Source organism: Drosophila miranda (assembly GCF_003369915.1).
Source record: "Drosophila miranda strain MSH22 chromosome Y unlocalized genomic scaffold, D.miranda_PacBio2.1 Contig_Y1_pilon, whole genome shotgun sequence".
In the NCBI taxonomy this organism is placed as follows: Eukaryota; Metazoa; Arthropoda; class Insecta; order Diptera; family Drosophilidae; genus Drosophila; species Drosophila miranda.
This window is the reverse complement of record NW_022881603.1, coordinates 21,029,439-21,049,329: the sequence shown is the minus strand read 5'-3', so window position 1 is coordinate 21,049,329 and position 19,891 is coordinate 21,029,439. Positions and strand designations below refer to the sequence as shown.

The 19,891-nt window shown below is 44.6% G+C and overlaps 2 protein-coding genes across 2 annotated transcripts in view; both read left to right on the top strand.

Annotated features, from left to right (window-relative positions):
- The window catches only part of LOC117191066 (homeobox protein invected-like), a 49,859-nt gene extending 37,510 nt beyond the window's left edge, over positions 1 to 12,349 (top strand). The window contains exon 2 of the mRNA XM_033396032.1: positions 12,321 to 12,349. Within this exon, the coding sequence (XP_033251923.1) occupies positions 12,321 to 12,334 (14 nt within the window). The 3' untranslated portion in view covers positions 12,335 to 12,349. The remainder of the gene's footprint in view (positions 1 to 12,320) is intronic.
- A 1,099-nt stretch (positions 12,350 to 13,448) lies between these two features.
- LOC117191486 (homeobox protein E60-like) lies at positions 13,449 to 14,339 on the top strand. The gene is made up of 3 exons (XM_033396340.1): positions 13,449 to 13,488; positions 13,578 to 13,729; positions 13,857 to 14,339. Exons 1-3 carry the CDS (start codon positions 13,449 to 13,451, stop codon positions 14,124 to 14,126), a joined length of 462 nt encoding a protein of 153 aa, XP_033252231.1. The 3' UTR covers positions 14,127 to 14,339.
- The last annotated feature ends 5,552 nt before the right edge of the window (positions 14,340 to 19,891 follow it).

Here is a 19,891-nt window from a genome sequence, read left to right as displayed (position 1 = left end):
GCAGGGGAGAGGAGGGGAACCAAAGAATTATGACAACGCAGACGAAGAAAGAGACCAGAGACCGGAGACCGGAGACCAGAGACCCGAGGAAGAGCAGAAGACGGTGCAGCTGAAGAGAAAGTGGCATAGGGTCAAGTTTTTGTTAGTCGGTGACTTAATGACATGCTAATGACTTCGAATGAGTCAACTTTAATGTAATTGAACAATTAACAAAGATAAGGATCTGCCAGGGGATTGGTCGGGCTAAAAAAAAAAAGAGAGTGAGAGCAGGAGGAGAGAAAGGGAAATTAGGAGCAATAAAATTATTTTGGTATTTTTATAATAGGTAGGGTATATAATGGGAATAGGTATTCCAATACATAGTAAGAGTATCACTGGTTCACCAACCCCCGGATCACTCGCTTCGCTGGCTCGTTACTAGAGACTCCTTTCAAAGGTTACCCGATCTCTTCTCTTTTTGGGAATGTTCTTTTAGGGAAAAGCATACATCTCCGATATAATCCTATGTAATACCAATACAATACTGAGATTATGCTTTTATTGCAAATTATTCAAGATTCAATCTCCTTCACATCCATCATTAATATTTAAAAGTATAATTATATGTAATCCAGGAACTTGTCTTCAAAATTCTAACCATTAAACAGAGACGTACAATACCAGGGCAAACAATCGAAATTGCTGGACCATAGCGTTGCTTCGCTCGTGGCGACTGTTATTCAATATTTTAACCACCCCCACAACAGGAGGCGAGACTTACAGCCCCCATTGTCCTCCGTGTGGAACTGCCAACTCGTGATGAATTCTTGGCCTGAAATTAATTTAGTCGAATGCAAATTGAATGCCATCGAGCAGGCCGGGCAGCGCCAGAGCATATCAATTAAGAGTCGGAGAGCCGCAATTTACATTTCAATTACAGAACATTTGTCGAAATGTCGAGCAGCAGCAGCAGGTTGACTAAGTATCTGTATCTGTATCTCTGTGTAGCGTTTGCGAGTATATAGATCACATTCATTATTCAAACTTGGTAAATTCTATGCCATTCGGATCAGAGGCAGAGCCATCGGGCAGGGGAAGGGGCAGGGTCACAGGCAGACAACGGCGTTGACAACAACAACAGATGTCAATTGTTGTGGGGCTTGTTAACACGATGCACACACACACACACGTGCGGGGTATCCCTATCTGTGAGTGCACGTATGGCCACAGAATATTAATTACAAAACTAAAACTGCAACTGCAACTGCAACAAAAGCCATCCATCGTCAGTCGCTCGACTGGGTTTTCTCACACTGATTGATACTCTGGTTGCCAGTTGTGCAACATTTGTTTCTTTTATTGAAATTGAAACAATTTATTCACGCAATTAAGTTGAAAGCGGAGGCTGCTGCTGGCTGCTGGGTGCTGGGTTGCCTGCTGCCTTCGACTGAATCTGTGGCATGCAAGTAAATTTGTTTTCTTCAGCTTCATGTGCTGCATAAGCAATGTGCCACCCATGAACAAAGAAATTAGCGCCATCGAATACCCGCCTGAATGTGGATCTTGTGTGATGGCAGATTGAGCGTGTGTCCGGAATATTGTTTTAGAAAGTTTCATCAAACATCTGTGGGTCGGTCCTTTGCAAACCAAAAGATTTCTCCTCCTGAAAACTGTACAATAACCCTGGAATCCATTATATATAGTGATGCGATTCCCTCAAGAATGTGATTTTTTTCAAACTTAATTAAATTTCTTCGCGAGTCCATCCATTTCAGTTAATAATTGTCTGTGGCCGGGGTTTGTGGGAGCTTTCAGGCAGCTTCATTCAATAAACGGCAATCCAATAAAATCCATCCCCTATCGAGAGCCAGGCGGCGGCAGCATCCCCCTTTCCTGGTCGAGTGTGCGTGCGGCTTATCTTGTCGACACACTCGCAGCAGGGGAGTGGGGCAGCACGGTTGGCTACAGGGGGTGGTAGTCAAAGTGGCGGCTTACGATTAGCGTGCAATATAAACAAGGACCGCAATCTTTTTCCAAGTGTTGTTTTGGGCTAATTATACCGGATACTCAAAATGAGTATTGGGGTATAATAGATTTGTGGTAAAAGTGGATGTGTGTAACGTCCAGAAGGAATCGTTTCCGACCCCATAAAGTATATATATTCTTGATCAGCATCAATAGCCGAGTCGATTGAGCCCTGTCTGTCTGTCCGTCCGTCCGTCTGTCCGTCTGTCCGTCCGTCCGTCTGTCCGTCCCCTTCAGCGCCTAGTGCTCAAAGACTATAAGAGCTAGAGCAACGATGTTTTGGATCCAGACTTCTGTGATATGTCACTGCTACAAGAATATTTCAAAACTTCGCCCCGCCCACTTCCGCCCCCACAAAGAGCGAAAATCTGTGTCATCCACAATTTCGACGATACGAGAAAACTAAAAACGGAGAATCGTAGAAGATAACTATATGTTCTAGAGTGTAAAACCTGAACCAGATCGTATAATTATCATAGCCAGAATCAATAAAACAATTTCATTCCTTCTCCCTCTGTCTCTCTCTAACACACAGGTTTCATGGTCGGTTTTGCCAATTGCAAAATATGAGTTCAAGGATCTCAGAACCTATAAGATCCAGAGCAACCAAATTTGGTAAACACACTCCTGTGTCAAAATTTCGCCACACCGCCTTCCGCCCCCGCAAAGAACGAAAATCTGGGGCATCCACAAATCTCAGAGACTATTAAGGCTAGAGTAACCAAATTTGGTATCCGCACTTCTGTTAGATCTCACTACAAAACGTATATCTCAGAATTTCGCCCCACCCCCTTCCGCCCCCACAAAGAACGAAAATCTGTTGCATCCACAATATTGCACATTCGAGAAAACTAAAAACGGAGAATCATAGATAATGACCATATCTATCAGATTGCTGAATCTGGATCAGATCGGATCATTTTTGTAGCCAAAAGGAACAAATCAATTTGAAGTGGCTACGCAGCCCCCGACGTCACGCTCAGACTGATTTTCTGTCTCTCTCGCACGCACTCTTTGTCGTGTCGTTCAATATTAGCGGCGTCTGCCGGAGAGAGCCATACTGACTTAGTATAAGTATAGTATAACTGTAGAGTTGCGGTGTCCGCAGCAACTCACAACGTTCCACATCGTTTTTGTTTTGGTTCGTCATCGTCCATGGGGGTGCACAGGATGGCAGCTCTGCCATTTTGAGGGGCGTTGCCAGGGGAGAATGAAACCGCAGATAGCCGCGCGGTGAGTTGGGTGTGGTGGGGGAGGGGGGCGAGGACAAAACTTGTTGCCCGCTCATGGATCGTCATGGCTAAAATCGTCAACTCGAGGCTAATAACTCATTTAAAGAGTGCCGGACGCAGCTGCGGCAGCTGTTGCAACTCCAATTGCCTGCTGTTGCTGTTGCACTGGCCCCAAGAGCAAAATAACTTAATTTCATAAATGGCCAAAGTGAAAAACGGCTTTTAGTCACTGAAAATGTTTAGCCGCTGCCATGTTTGCCTCCGTCTGGCTCCGTCGACTGATGGACGTTGGCCGTTGCAAGGAACCAGCTACGAGTATGCGGCAGCACTAGTACACGTACATATGTGTGTCTCTCTGTGTGGTGTGTGGGTGCCATAAACTTGGCCAATTCGTGTGCTTAATTATGCCAGAAATGCCAGCTCTTATACAAGGTAGTCATAGAGCTATATTCTATACTATACTATATGCTATACTATTTTTACAATCGGAATAATGAATACCAGATCATATCTCCCTCTCCATCTCCTCTTCTTGGATTCTGACTGCTTGGATACCCCTTAGATCATTGTACCTTCGAAATGAGGGTATCCCCTAGTCGGCGTACTGGGTTTATATTATCTGGCTTACCCTCTTTTTATGTGGCTCTCTTCATATGCTAAAATTGCCTTCTAGTCTCGCCTTGTTTGTCTGCTGCCGGTGTGCCGTGTGTTGCATGCAACATTTGCATTGATTGTCGGTTGTATTGCCGCCAGTAAGGCCGCCAATTTGGCTGATGGAAAATTTTTACGGTGACATTTTCATTTCATGGCTAATTGAGGCTGAAAGAAATTCAGACCTGGCCCGAAAAAAGTGAGTTTTTAAATGCTGTTCAACGAGGCGTATGCGTAGTTCCGGAATCGTTGCCAATCTGCGTTAAATGTTTACCTGGAAAGGCCGGTCTAATGATTCATGAACTCTTTACGTTTAATTTTCAATCTTTTCCTAACAATTGATGAAGGAAATGTTTCAGCAATCTTCCACTTCCATTCCACACTCATGCACTCGAAATCGAATTCAATTGAAAATTTCTGGCAAAAGCAAACTACAAACGAGGGCGAACGTTGTGAGTTGCTGCGGACGCCGCAACTCTACATTTATACCCGATACTTAGACAGTATGGCTCTCCTCCGGCAGACGCCGCTAATATTAAACGACACGACAAAGAGTGCGTGCGAGAGAGACAGAAAATCAGTATGAGCGTGACGTCGGGCGCTGCGTAGCCACTGCAAATTGATTTGTTCCTTTTGGCTATAAAAATTATCTGATCTGATCCAGATTCAGCAATCTGATAGATATAGTCGTTATCTATGATTCTGCGTGTTTAGTTTTCTTGAATCTGCAATATTGTGGATGCAACAGATTTTCGTCCTTTGTGTATGCGGAAAGAAGTGGGGCGAAATTTTGAGATTTACGTTTTATAGTGAGATCTAACATGAGTGCGGATACTAAATTTGGTTACTCTAGCGTTAATAGTCTCTGAGATTTGTGGATGCCCCAGATTTTCGTCCTTTGCGGGGCCGGAAGGGGGTGTGGCGAAATTTTGACATAAAACGGTCAAGGTCCGATATCACAGGAGTGTGGATACCAAAATTGGTTGCCCTGGCTCTTATATGTTCTGAGATCCTTGAACTCATATTTTGCAATTGGCAAAACCGACCATGAAACCTGTGTGTTAGAGAGAGAATGAGCGAGAAAGAATGAAATTGTTTTCTTGATTCTGGCTATAATAATAATACGATCTGGTTCATATTTCGCACTCTAGAAGATAGTCATCTTCTACGATTCTGCGTTTTTAGTTTTCTCGTATCGTCGAAATTGTGGATGACACAGATTTTCGCCCTTTGTGGGGGCGGAAGTGGGCGGGGCGAAGTTTTGAAATATTTTTGTAGCAGTGACATATCACAGAAGTCTGGATCCAAAACATCGTTGCTCTAGCTCTTATAGTCTTTGAGCACTAGGCGCTGAAGGGGACGGACAGACGGACGGACGGACAGACGGACAGACGGACGGACGGACAGACAGACAGGGCTCAATCGACTCGGCTATTGATGCTGATCAAGAATATATATACTTTATGGGGTCGGAAACGATTCCTTCTGGACGTTACACACATCCACTTTTTCCACAAATCTAATATACCCCAATACTCATTTTGAGTATCGGGTATAAAAAGACAAACGCCAAAGCGAGTCCATCACGGAGTCAACAAATCGAATCGAAAATTGAGAATCCATTGCAGACAAACGAACTCCCACTCTCCGAAACAGATACGGATTTCCACCCACCCCCCCACTGGCACCGCCCACGCCCCTGGATGACTATCAAAAGCTCTTCGTGTATATCGAATGGAAGGAAGGGAAGGAAGGGAAGCTGTCAGCTCGAGTTGAATTTAATTAAATCCTTCATGTCGGCGTGTCTGTTAAAAGCAGACAAATGACAGTTTCCCTCTTACCAGCGATGGTGTAGAGGAAGGATGGATGGAAGACAGGATGGAAACTGCAGCCAAATAGGACCTCGGAAAGGGTGGATGAGTGGGGGAGTGCAGCGCCGATGACAGTTGCAAAGCTGAAGCAGAGATTACCCAGAAATTGAATTGAATTGAAATTTGTTCTGCTTTCCAACACTCTCAGCCTCTGCTCTGTCTCCGTCTGGGGCATCCTCCTTCTACCATAATTACTTAATTAAAGCCGCTGATCAACAACAAACAAAATCAATCGACCAGAGAGAGAGAGAGAGAGAGAGGGAGAGAGGATAACAGTAATTAAAAGTCGCCAGACTGAAGCGTGAGAATTTTAACAAAAACACACGACAAGAGGAGCCTCACATCCGCATCTTCCAGGAGGCTGAAGATGAAACTGGAGCTAAAAGAGAAGCTGGATGTGAATCTCGAGAAGAGCAAAACAAAGTTGACATTGGGACGCCGTGGAGACGGGGTTCGAGAGGCAGTCGATAGTCGACTGATGCCCTACCCCAGAGGGGTATCGTCTCTGTTCGAGTCCGTTTGATTAAGGAAAATTCAAGGACTTCAATGGTTAGTAGGAGAACTCTTAAGCTCTTAGACTCTTAGGGTATGCCCCACTTGGTTGCTTTAGTATTTCCGACTCTACCCTAATCGGCCGGGCATTGCTTGGATGCCACAAGAGGCAGGGCCTGAGCCCGGGCCCATTCTCCTTTAATACCGATCTTCTATGCGGCGTCCGGTGGCGCCAGCTGCTGCTGTCCCCTGTTTTTCCCCCCTGTGTGCGGCAACCTGCTGACGTCATAAAGACTTTGATAACTTAATTAAGAACCCCAGCAGCAGCATCGTTTCTTCTGCAACCAAGTCGAGTCGAGTTCAGAATTCCTCGGCCTCAGGTCTGCTCCCCATTTGACCCGAACCGAAACCGATACCGTATCGGAGTCGTAGGAATGCGGTAGGTAAAGTAAGCCAAATTAAAAGTGATCGCATCGTTTTAACGATAATTTATCAAAGCCAAAAAACCCAGTGGCGAATACTCTTATTTTTTTCTTCGTTTGTTTGTTAATAAAAGCAGTGGGGGGGAGAGAGGGCGCTCGGAGAGACGATGCGAATCGGTCGACGTGTGTGGTCCACATGGTAAAATCCCCAGCGTGGACGTCGCCGTCTTCGAATTTAGCATAAGAGCAGAGGGCAGAGAGCCAGAGAGTGCTGTGCCAGGGCCGACGATGATCATGATGATTATGCTGATGATCGTCAAACCGTTGCTCTGGATGATAATGATTACGATGATGTTGTTGATGAAGTTGCACAAGTCCAAGCACGAGATCAGCTGCAGCCAAAGAATGGGGCTCGGAGTGCAACCAAAGCCAGAGACGGAGCCACAGTCGGGGCCGGGGCCATAAATCCATAACCGAATACGCTCCTGTGCTGGAGCCTGTGTGTGTGCCCCAAAACATTGGCGCAAGAAAATATGAGAAGAAGGAGAAGAAAAAATCTTATAAGCCGAGCTGTGCTATTAATTGTTTTATTAAGACATTTCAAGATTTAACATGCCAGATACGCTACAGCAGGAATGGCAGGGCATAGCAGGCTGTCGAAGGAAGGAAACCACCTCAAATCCACCACAAGCCCAGACTCGCAGACTCTCAGACCTACGGACACTTGAGAAAGGTCTCCTTCTGTAGCGCATTGAGAGAGCGCCACAAACTTGACCCACACTCGGGGATCGGCACGGATCGGACTCCCAGACGCAGACTCAGACTTTGACTGGGATCTTCTGCAACGGTGCCCCCAAGATGATGATTATAATCATCATCATTGTATGCGCTTGACTGCGTGATCGGACGGCGCTCTCGGGATGATGATGAGGATCTTTTGGTGTGGTCTCTCAGGGTTTTGAGTGCTTTGCATCTCTTTGATCCGTGGAAGATTGATGTTAATATCGGTGTGAACACACTTATTCGCATATTTGTTTTGCTGATGTGGTGGCAACCCTGCCCCATGGCCCATGCCCCATTGCCACACACGACGATCATCCCATCCCGTGAGCTATCGCCACTAATAAAGCCATAAAGCGAACATTTATTGATCTACAAATTATTTTGAGCTGCCGCTGAGCATCGATCGGAGCATCGATCGGCTTCACTGGGTATTTTATTTTATTTTGTTTTATTTTTTCGGCTTTCGGGTTTTCGGTGGCTTTTCTGTGGTAGTAGTAGGGTAATCTAAATATTCATTAGTCGCTTGATTGGTCGGTTGATCGCCTCAGAGTACGCAGCGTTCTTTTGTTTTAATTTAATTTTTATGGCCTGGCCCCGAGAAACAGCTCGCGGGTGGTCCCCGGAGATCAAAGTTCCTGATGTGTTCATTAGGGTGAAAGTCAGTCAGTCAGTCAGTCGATCGGCTGGGGCTGTAGGCTGAATCTAGAGCGGCAGATTGCATTAATTGAGAGGCCCTAAAAGTGATTTAATTTAGTCGAAATATCCATAGAAGCGTAAAGCGTTCACACTTCAATTGCACAAAAGCCAAAGCCAAAGCAACGAGTCTATTAAGGCAGGCTCGGAGCCCGAGATACACAGCTTTAGATACAGATACAGATACTCTGGCTACCCGTATCAGTTTCGTCGTTGAGTCGACTCCGAGGCGAGGCAGTGGCTGCCACCTGATGATGCCTCCCCTGTATCTGTATTGATTTCAGTTTCTTAATGAAATTGTTTGCTAATATCAGCGGAAAATGCGGTTTGCCATTTGTCAAACCAGTTGGCCGGATCCATGGACCCAATCAATGTTATATCTGTAACCGATATCTGAACCGATGCAGGGGGGACGCAGGCGGAGGGGCAGGCATTTGAGGTGTGAGGTGCGCTTAAAAGGTATTCTCGGTGTGACTCTACCATATTGTATCTTTCGTTTACTTTCATTTGCCGACTTCAATTCTGTTTTTTCTGTGTTTTCTGACACCTCCGCGACTCCCTGTGGCATATTCAATGAAGCGCCTTGGGATGAAAGAACACGCGAGAGAGGACACGTTTGCCAAAGCCAATTTCATATGCAAAGCTGGCAAGGGCTATGCAAATACGCGTAATAGTCGACAACAACCAGGCACCGTGCACTTGATAGAGCAATTAAGAAATATTGTACTCGTATGTTTTCGGCTCCAGCTCCGGCTCCAGCTCATGTGACTGGATCTGCCTAGACAGTGGACAGAGGGGGACCGGGGTTCAGAGGACAGACCGGCTCCATCTCCACATCTGTGTATCTTTAGCTGTAGCTGTACGAGTATCTGTATCTGTATCTGTTTCGGTCTCCGTTCTGGCTCCGTCTCTGACTGTGGGTCTGGTTTGGTCTGGTCTGTGGCTCCCCTGTGACGCGGTCTGGTCGGGACTGTGTGTGGCCCGTTAGTTTGAGATCTTTATAAGTCAATTTCGGTTTTGCTGCGATCTGAGAGTTCCTGAGAGTTCTCAGCGCTCAGAGCGTGAGTTACGAGTGTCGTTTCGGGGACTCCCTTCCCTCTGGACTAGTGTTGTGTTGCTCATGAGTGAGTGAACAAAAAAGAGTTGTTCACTTAAGTGAGCAACTGAACATGTTCCTTCCAAGCTGTTCTTTTTTGTTCACTTGTTCTTTGTTGTTCACTTGTTCTTTGTTGTTCACTTGTTCTTTTTTGCTCACTTGTTCTTTGTTGTTCACTTGTTCATTTTTGTTCACTTGTTCTTTACTCACTTTTTGCGCAATTTTGCTCCTCAAAGGGCATTTTGCGATCTGTCAGCTGTTGCTCATATTTGCGTTTACTTCACACTTTTTGTATTACCGGCAAAGCTGTTTACTCTTTCAAATATTCTGTATGTCGCTAATTCGAAAGTATAGAGAAATTTGGAACCATCTGTGCATGAATAGTGAACAACTGAGTGAGCAAGTCAGCAACTGAGCAAGTGAGCAACAGAGCAACTGAGCAAGTGAGCAACTGAGCAAGTGAGTAACTGAGAAATCTAAGAGAGCAAGTGAGCAATATGAGTGAGTTGACTCACTTACTAAAAAAGAACAAGTGAACATGTTCACCAAAATGAGCAATGTTTACCCAACACTACTCTGGACTATGCTCCTGCACGGAAAGCCAGGAAAGCCAGGGAGCAGGGAGCATCTATCGATCCTTAATTGCGCCCTCACATTCGCGGGTTCATTCATTTGTTGGCCGAGCAACGGGATGCCTGCTTTTGGCATTTGCAACTCATGTTAAGCATAAATAAAACAAATGCGTTTACTTTAAACATATGCCCCAGTGGCAGGCAGTAGCAGGCAGCGGCAGTGGCTCTCTTTTTGCTTCTGGCCCGGCCAAGACTGCCCGTTACCAAGTTGGGTCATTGGGGCTGCTGCTGATGAAGACATCTTCCCGTTTTTGTTTCGCCTGCTGTCTGTTCGTAGTTGTTGTTTTACCTCCTTTTTATACCCGATACTCAAAATGAGTATTGGGGTATATTAGATTTGTGGTAAAAGTGGATGTGTGTAACGTCCAGAAGGAATCGTTTCCGACCCCATAAAGTATATATATTCTTGATCAGCATCAATAGCCAAGTCGATTGAGCCCTGTCTGTCTGTCCGTCCGTCCGTCTGTCCGTCTCTCAGTCCACTTCACTATATGTTGACTTGACTATATGTTCTAGAGTGTAAAATCTCAACCAGATCGTATAATTGTTATAGCCAGAATCAAGAAAACAATTTCATTCTTTCTCGCTCTGTCTCTCTCTAACACACAGGTTTCATGGTCATGGTCATGGTGCCAATTGTAAAATATGCGTTCAAGGATCTCAGAACCTATAAGAGCCAGAGGAACGAAATTTGGTATCCACACTCCTGTGATATCGGACCTTGACCGTTTCGTGTCCAAATTTCGCCACACCCCCTTCCGCCCCCACAAAAGACGAAAATCTGTTGCATCCACAATATTGCAGATTCGAGAAAACTAAAAACGCAGAGTCATAGATAATGACCATATCTATCAGATTGCTGAATCTGGATCAGATCGGATCATTTTTATACCCAAAAGGAACAAATCAATTTGCACTGGCTACGCAGCGCCCGACGTCACGCTCAGACTGATTTTCTGTCTCCCTCGCACGCACTCTTTGTCGTGTCGTTTAATATTAGCGGCGTCTGCCGGAGGAGAGCCATACTGACTAAGTATCGGGTATAACTGTAGAGTTGCGGTATCCGCAGCAACTCACAACGTTCCCCCTCGTTTTTTTTTGCTGAGCTTCTGGCAAATGAAAAGAATGTATGTGAATGTGCGAAGACGGGGCCGGGTCGGGAGCGTTCCGTCTGTTTTGGTGCGGCAAGATTTGAGCCAGGTTTTAGCATGAAACAAGGCCAATTCTGGCCACTTCTTTTTGCTCGGATGCGGCCGGCTGCAGACGTTTAAAGGAAGGGCACTGAGATATTGGGAGCATCCCATGGTAACCAGTTTGAGAAGCGCAGAGAAAACCCTTAGACTTTATCGGAAATATTCTTGCCAAGAAAAAACACCTGCAACCCTCAACAGAGCAAAATAATTACCAGTAATTACTCAGCCACTGTTCATTATAATCGATCCCATAGATATCCCCTTAAATGCGCACTTTCCCAAGCACTAAAGCTACTACAAGAACACCCTCCTGGTACCATCATTGATTGAGTTCATATAATTTATATTAAAGCCAATTTGGGCCCTGGGCCAACCCTCTGGCAAATACCACTTTGAAACTTTTATTGTGTCAAAGCAATGAAAAATTTAACACGCTATAAATCACAATTTCCACAACAACACAACAGAACAAAGGAAAAGCTGGGCAACAGAGAAAAGATTTGACGCTGCTGGCAATTGTTGCATTTTGTTGCGGGGCAGGCAAACAGCCAACCCCTTGGGCATGTCCTTGCGACGCTGTGGCATGCAGCCTGAAGCTTATCTCTGCTTGCCAACGTGCTCTTACAGCCCGCGTTCCACTGGGGGTGGTAGTCGGGGTCACCATGACACGGCAGTCACCATCGCCATTCAGCGTCTCCCGGGTGTCTGACAGGTTCAAGGTCTGTGAATCCGTCCGTCTCCGGAGAAGGTATTTGCTGTCGGCTGCGTGTGAAATTGAAAACCGTGATAACACCTCCTAATGGACACGCCCCCGCTCGAACTTTTCTCCTTATTTCCAGCCGTATTTCTGTGCATTTTTTTTTGCCGTATTCCGGTTTAATTTCGCGCCCTTCGGCCGCTTTGGCATTTCGTTGACAAAATTGATTTGTTCAATTTTTCCAACGATTTAACTTAGGGCATGACTTGGCCTGGCTTGGCTTGGCTTGGCTTGGTTGCGTTGCCATTAGTGCCGCTACATTTGTTTTGAAGGTTGTTGCCTGCCGGTCCCCCAGATAGGATGGCATGAAGGGAATTTCTGCACGTTTCGCCGGCAAAAAAGTTGAAGTTTGTGTTCGCTGACGTCGTGGAATTTAATCAATTTCCGATATTTTATTGATTCACGTTAAAAGTAAATTAAATTTTAAATTGTTTACCCAAAAAATTCTACTTGATTTCTAACACTCTCAATCTTTTCCTTTTATATCGTTGCAGGTCGAAGTAAGTAAAGGAAGAAAGGACGAGAAGACTTTGGACTGGAAGTCAGTCAACGGGAAACTCGAATGGATCAATATTATGGAGGTCAAAGTCTTCTAGTTCAGAGTGGATTAGGGCAGAGGGAAGGATTCCAACCCATGGGAATCCAAAAGTGGGACAATAAATGGAAGAAGTAGATGGTTTGGAAATAGGTTCTGGAAGAAAAAATAAAGTTGAATAGGATAATCAGCCTCTTTAATTTTTTAGAGTATGAAGCCTTATTGGAAACAGATTTATAAAGTGAAAGGATGATTTTTTAAGGGAAAAAGCATTTAAAGCACGAAGAATTTCATTCTTTATCTATTCAGGATTGACTTCTTTAAAATAATTTTCGATGGAGCAAACAACAACATTTGAACGTGTCCTCAAGAGTTTCTTGAGCCTCCTGCCACAAGACATTCCCAAAGGCCTTATGATAGATGGAGCTCTTAAATTACAAAATACTTTCGACATATTTCCGTCCGAATTTGCTTCCCAAATACCCCAGAGAACATCTTGTGGTCACTTAAAGCTCCGGCGCTGACCGAAATATTCCCATTAGTATAACCTCATAATTGCTTCATCTTCGCCTTTCCATTTCCATTTAATTGTCAGTTTTCAAACTATTTCCGAAACGAGCGTAACTTTTGAGACCCAGCCCCAGCTCGCCATAGTGGAAGCAGTTTTACATATTGGATAGAATTTTATTTGCTCTGAAGAGGTTTTCGTTATCCAAACCCACATCAAGTGGGAGGCCGGGGCCCCGACTCTACCGATTCTCTGCGGCTGTCTGCCTCGAGCGCTGTTAATTAAATCCAAGACAACTCAAGTCGGGATGATGCCCACGCCCACGCTCCACACTCGCCGTGGGGGTGGCTGTGGCTCCAGACAACGGGTTGGTGAAATTAGCCACAGTCAAAAGTCATTGCGTTGATTACTTTTTGAAAATGACGCGAGCAAATTTCCCAAAAACTTTAATTGTTCTAGCTGGTCCGACATGAAGGGGAGGGGCTTTGGCTGCTGGAGTTGGAGTTGGGGGTAGGTTGTTCCTCTGGGGTTGTCTGGACGCATTTAAATTTGAATTAATTGCTGAACATCGCTGCATATATGAGGCGCATGATCCAGCTCCAGGTCCAGGTCCAGTCATGTTGATGCCATTAAGCGCTCCCTGAAATTTTTATGACCCACCTCATCTCACACACACCGTCCATCTCTCTCTCCCTGTCTCTATCGCAGGTCCGCGAGCCCGCACACCCACGAAGCCATCGACGACCAGTGCCGCGGGTGGCAGCGGGAGCAGCGACAAGGGCGATACGGACGCTGGCAACGTGCCGGAGGACAAGCGGCCGAGGACGGCCTTCAGTGGACTGCAGTTAGCGAGACTGAAGGTAAGTGGGTTCCTTTCGATAAATTATCGAGAAAGTTATCTTTTCTGAGTCTGATAATCGATTTTATATCGGAGCAAATACTGACCTTGACCCACATTCTCTGCATCGCTCTCTGTATCCTCCACAGAACGAGTTCAATGAGAACCGCTACCTAACGGAAAAGCGTCGCCAACAGCTGAGCGGAGAGCTGGGCCTGAACGAGGCCCAGATCAAGATCTGGTTCCAGAACAAGCGGGCCAAGCTGAAAAAATCGAGCGGCACCAAGAACCCCCTGGCCCTGCAGCTGATGGCCCAGGGCCTGTACAACCACTCGACCGTGCCTCTGACCCGCGAGGAGGAGGAGCTGCAGGAATTGCAGGAGGCGGCAGCCGCCTCCGCCTGCAAGGAGCCCTCGTAAGGGGACCCTTCGGTGGCAATATCTACGATTAGTATTTATAGAGTAGTCCGTAAGTCTAGTGCCCTAATTTGTACAATATTCTAGTCCCGCAGTGCCGCGCAGAGCGGTGGGGTCGGAGTCGGGGACCCTCTGTTGCGTGCGTGTTTTGTATAATATCAAATAGATTCATAAATTCACAACTAAATAATGTAATAAACATTTAAATTATACGGATCTCGTGGTCGTTGTCATTATGGGGGAATTTTTGCATAATTCGTGTTTAATTATACCCGATACTCAGAATGAGTATTGGGGTATATTAGATTTGTGGTAAAAGTGGATGTGTGTAACGTCCAGAAGGAATCGTTTCCGACCCCATAAAGTATATATATTCTTGATCAGCATCAATAGCCGAGTCGATTGAGCCATGTCTGTCTGTCCGTCTGTCCGTCTGTCCGTCCGTCCGTCTGTCCGTCCGTCCGTCTGTCCGTCCCCTTCAGCGCCTAGCGCTCAAGGACTATAAGAGCTAGAGCAACAATGTTTTGGATCCAGACTTCTGTGATATGTCACTGCTACAAAAATATTTCAAAACTTCGCTCCGCCCACTTCCGCCCCCACAAAAAACGAAAATCTGTGGCATCCACAATTTTAAAGATACAAGAAAACCAAAAACGCAGAATCGTAGAGAATGACCATATCTTTCAGACTGCAGAATCTGAATTGAATCGTATTATTATTATAGCCAGCATCCAGAAAACAATTTCATTTTTTCTCGCCCTGTCTCTTTCTAACACACACGTAGCATAGGCGGCTTTGCTTAGAGTAAAACATTAGCGCCTAGATCTCAGAGACTACAAAAGCTAGAGCAACCAAGTTTGGTATCCACACTCCTAATATATCGGACCGAGACGAGTTTATTTCAAAATTTCGCCACACCCCCTTCCGCTCCCGCAAAGGATGAAAATCTGGGGATATTCACAAATCTCAGAGACTATTAAGGCTAGAGTAACCAAATTTGGTTTTCGCACTCCTGTTAGATCTTTCTATAAAACGTGTATCTCAAAATTTCGCCCGACCCTCTTCCGCCCACACAAAGAACGAAAATCTGTTGCATCCACAATATTGCACATTCGAGAAAACTAAAAACGCAGAATCATAGATAATGACCATATCTATCAGATTGCTGAATCTGGATCAGATCAGATCATTTTTATAGCCGAAAGGAACAAATCAATTTGCAGTGGCTACGCAGCGCCCGACGTCACGCTCAGACTGATTTTCTGTCTCTCTCGCACGCACTCTTTGTCGTGTCGTTCAATATTACGGCGTCTGCCGGAGGAGAGCCATACTGACTTAGTATCGGATATAACCGTAGAGTTGCGGTGTCCGCAGCAACTCACAACGTTCCCCCTCGTTATACCCGATACTCAAAATGAGTATTGGGGTATATTAGATTTGTGGTAAAAGTGGATGTGTGTAACGTCCAGAAGGAATCGTTTCCGACCCCATAAAGTATATATATTCTTGATCAGCATCACTAGCCGAGTCGATTGAGCCATGTCTGTCTGTCCGTCTGTCCGTCCGTCCGTCTGTCCGTCTGTCCGTCCCTATGAGCGCCTAGTGCTCAAAGACTATAAGAGATAGAGCAACGATGTTTTGGATCCAGACTTCTGTGATATGTCACTGCTACAAAAATATTTCAAAACTTCGCCCCGCCCACTTCCGCCCCCACAAAGAACGAAAATCTGTGGCATCCACAATTTTAAAGATACGAGAAAACCAAAAACGCAGAATCGTAGAGAATGACCATGTCTTTTAGACTGCAGAATCTGAATTGAATCGTATTATTATTATAGCCAGCATCCAGAAAACAATTTCATTTTTTCTCGCCCTGTCTCTTTCTAACACACACGTAGCATAGGCGGCTTTGCTTAGAGTAAAACATTAGCGCCTAGATCTCAGAGACTACAAAAGCTAGAGCAACCAAATTTGGTATCCACACTCCTAATATATCGGACCGAGACGAGTTTGTTTCAAAATTTCGCCACACCCCCTTCCGCCCCCGCAAAGGACGAAAATCTGGGGATATTCAAAAATCTCAGAGACTATTAAGGCTAGAGTAACCAAATTTGTTATCCGCATTCCTGTTAGATCTTTCTATAAAACGTGTATCTCAAAATTTCGCCTCACCCTCTTCCGCCCACACAAAGAACGAAAATCTGTTGCATCCACAATATTGCACATTCGAGAAAACTAAAAACGCAGAATCATAGATAATGACCATATCTATCAGTCTGCTGAATCTGGATCAGATCAGATCATTTTTATAGCCGAAAGGAACAAATCAATTTGCAGTGGCTACGCAGCGCCCGACGTCACGCTCAGACTGATTTTCTGTCTCTCTCGCACGCACTCTTTGTCGTGTCGTTCAATATTACGGCGTCTGCCGGAGGAGAGCCATACTGACTTAGTATCGGGTATAACCGTAGAGTTGCTGTGTCCGCAGCAACTCACAACGTTCCCCCTCGTTTGCATGTCCATTTGTGTTCGGCTCTGTGCGTGTGCGTGTGCTTGGCCTGCATGTGTGTATGTGTGTGCTGGGTGTGCGTGGGAGTTTTTGCGTTTCTTAAGTGATTTATTATGGCGCGCGTCGGAATCGGCGCGACAGCGATATAACTTCAGAAAAAGTCAATTTAAGTTTAGTAATATTTTGTTGAGTTTATATTTTTTTTTTTTTATTTATTTATTAAATTAACAAATTATCTGTTAATAATGGTACTTAGTTACTAAAGGCGGAAAAAGATAAGTTAAAAGTTAGCTAAATTTAATTGATTATAAATATTGCATGCAATTAGTTTAAGAGACAGTTCAGGGGATAGGGTTAGACAGAGGGAGTTATAATTATGGCATAAAACCCTAAAAGGTTCATGATCAGCATAATTAGACCTACATATGGGTAGACGGATAGGCCTAAAAGTACGGGTAGGTCTGGATGGAACGGCCAAGTCAATCTGACCCAAGAGAGTTTGGGAGTCAACAGTCCCAAGAAGGAGCTTGTGCACGAACATTACGCCATTGCATATTCTGCGATGGTGCAACGACGGCAGGTCAATAAGATTTAGCCTAGACCGGTAGGGTGGCAAGATTCTACCCGAGTCCCAGTTAAAGTTCCGAAGGGCAAAAATTCAAAATTGCTTTTGCACGGATTCAATAACAGCCTGCTGCTCTTTATACTGCGGGCTCCACACACAAGAACAATACTCCAATATAGGACGTACTAACGAGATGTACAATTGTTTCGTAACGTACGGGTCGTCAAACTCCTTGGACCAACGCTTGATGAACGCTAAAACACCCTTAGCTTTATTTACAGTTGCAGCTATATGGGTGTTGAAACACATCTTATGATCAAAAAGGACTCCGAGGTCATTTGAACTCGAAATTCGCTCAAGGACATGATTTCCTAGAACATATGAGACAAAATGAGGAGCGCGACGGTAAAATGTCATAAGTTTGCATTTGGAAAGGTTCAGAAAAAGAAGATTAGTTGAACACCACAATAGTAGTTCACTTAGATCAAGTTGAAGGCGTGTGTGCAAATACCAATCAGAGTAAGAAAGACAGATTTTGACATCATCAGCATACATTAGTGTAGTAGAGTATGTTATAACTTGAGGAAGGTCGTTCACAAATAAAATAAACAGAAGCGGGCCCAGATGACTTCCCTGTGGCACACCTGAAGTAACATTAACAGTATTTGACAACACGTTAGAAAACAAAACACGTTGAGTACGGTTAGAGAGATAGGACAAAATCCAATCTAGAAGATTCGTTGGGAACCCTAATAAAGAGAGCTTTTGAATAAGCAGAGCATGGTTCACAGAATCGAATGCCTTGCTGAAGTCCGTAAAAACTACATCCGTCTGCAAACCAATTTGAAAACCACGGTGGATTAGGTTAGAAAACTCAAGAAGGTTAGTCGATGTTGAACGATGTCTGAAAAAACCGTGTTGCGACGGAGATATCAAGCTGCAACAAAGATGTTGCAGTTGCCGGGTGACCAGGAACTCAAGAAGCTTCGGGATGGCGGAAAGCTTTGCGATACCACGATAGTTTTCAATGTTTGATCTTGAACCTTTTTTGTGAAGCGGAATGATGTAGGACTCATTCCAAATTACTGGGAGACAAGACTGTGCCAAGGAGAGGTTGAAGAGAAAGGTCAAGGGTTTGCAAAGGGACTGGGCACAGTGTTTTAAGATGCAACTTGGTACCTTATCTGGACCCGCAGAAAACGATATGTCCATAGATGACAAACCTTCAAGAACAACGCTTTCCTCTAAAAAGGGCAGAAAAATACTGTTAGCTTGAGGTAGCTGGTACGGATACGGAGTGGATGCGTTGTAAATATGAGACGAGTACGTTGTTTGGAAAAAGTTAGCGAATAAATTTGCAATACCAACAGCAGAAGCTTCTGTTTTGTTCTGGTAATGAAGGGACGGAGGAAAAACGTTTGACTTGCGCTTAGAATTAACGAACGAATAGAATTTTTTAGGATCACTACGAAAATTACTACTACATTGTGAAAGGTAATGATTATAACACTGACTATTGACGGCAAGGAACAGAGAGAGAGCGGAGGAGTATAGAGCTAAGGCCAACGTGGAGCCCGACTTCTGGTACTTTTTATAGAGCCGGGATTTATTATTTTTTAAGTATGACAAATACTTGGAGAACCAGGGAGGCTTGGACGATACAGGTACAGTGATATCTGGAACAAACGTATTAAGGGCGGAGTAAATAGAACTATAAAACGAGTTAACAGTTGCATCTATGTTCGGTAATGAATAAAGAAACGACCAATCAACACGCGAGAGATGTAGATCTAAATCAATAAAGTTTGTTTTGCGAAAACACTTTATGTGACAAGGAGCCATGGAACTGTCAGCACCTCCAGATTGTGTACACTCCAGTGATATCAACAAAGTTGGATGGTAAGGATCTTCAGGGAGAGATATTGGGCTTGCTCTAGATACAGTAGCAAGAGAACCATCGTTAACAAAAACGAGGTCAAGAAGTCTGTCCCTAATGTTTTTAACGGCATTAATTTGGACAAGGGAAATATCCGTTAGCCCATTGATAAAGTCATTATGGCAATTGGGAAACAACAGGTTAGCGTCATTACAAGGCAGCCAAGAAAGAAATGGGAGGTTAAAGTCCCCCATGACAATAATTCGATCATTGCACCCTAATGTGGTGTAAGTAAAGCTCAGCATCAGACCTGGGAGGAATTTAAGAGCAGGTTAAATAAAAAAATGCGGAGCCAACACGAACTTTGACTGCAACAAATTCAATTCCATGAATGTTATTGAATGGGAATAACTCAGATGAGAAAACAGATTTAACTGCAATCAGAACCCCACCTGCAAAAGATGGGCGGTCCATTCTATAAATAGTGTAACTATCAATGAAAATTTCGTGATCATTGACAGAGGAGTTAAGCCAGGTTTCGGTAAACGCGATGGCATCGAAATCAAAGGACGCGCTATTAGTATGAATTTGACGCAACTTTCCCAGCAAACTGCGAACGTTCTGATAGTGCATGGAAAAATAGTACATCAGTTTTTTGGAGCATGTTCGGTAATTCTTGGATTCGAGTTCGAATCTTGGAGAAGGAACTCATGCACAATTGTATGCTCAGGCCATATTGACGGTTCTAGAGAACAGGATAGTAAAGAATCAGGGAGAAGAATTTTAAATGATGATATGTTGCGCTTATGTTTAAATGA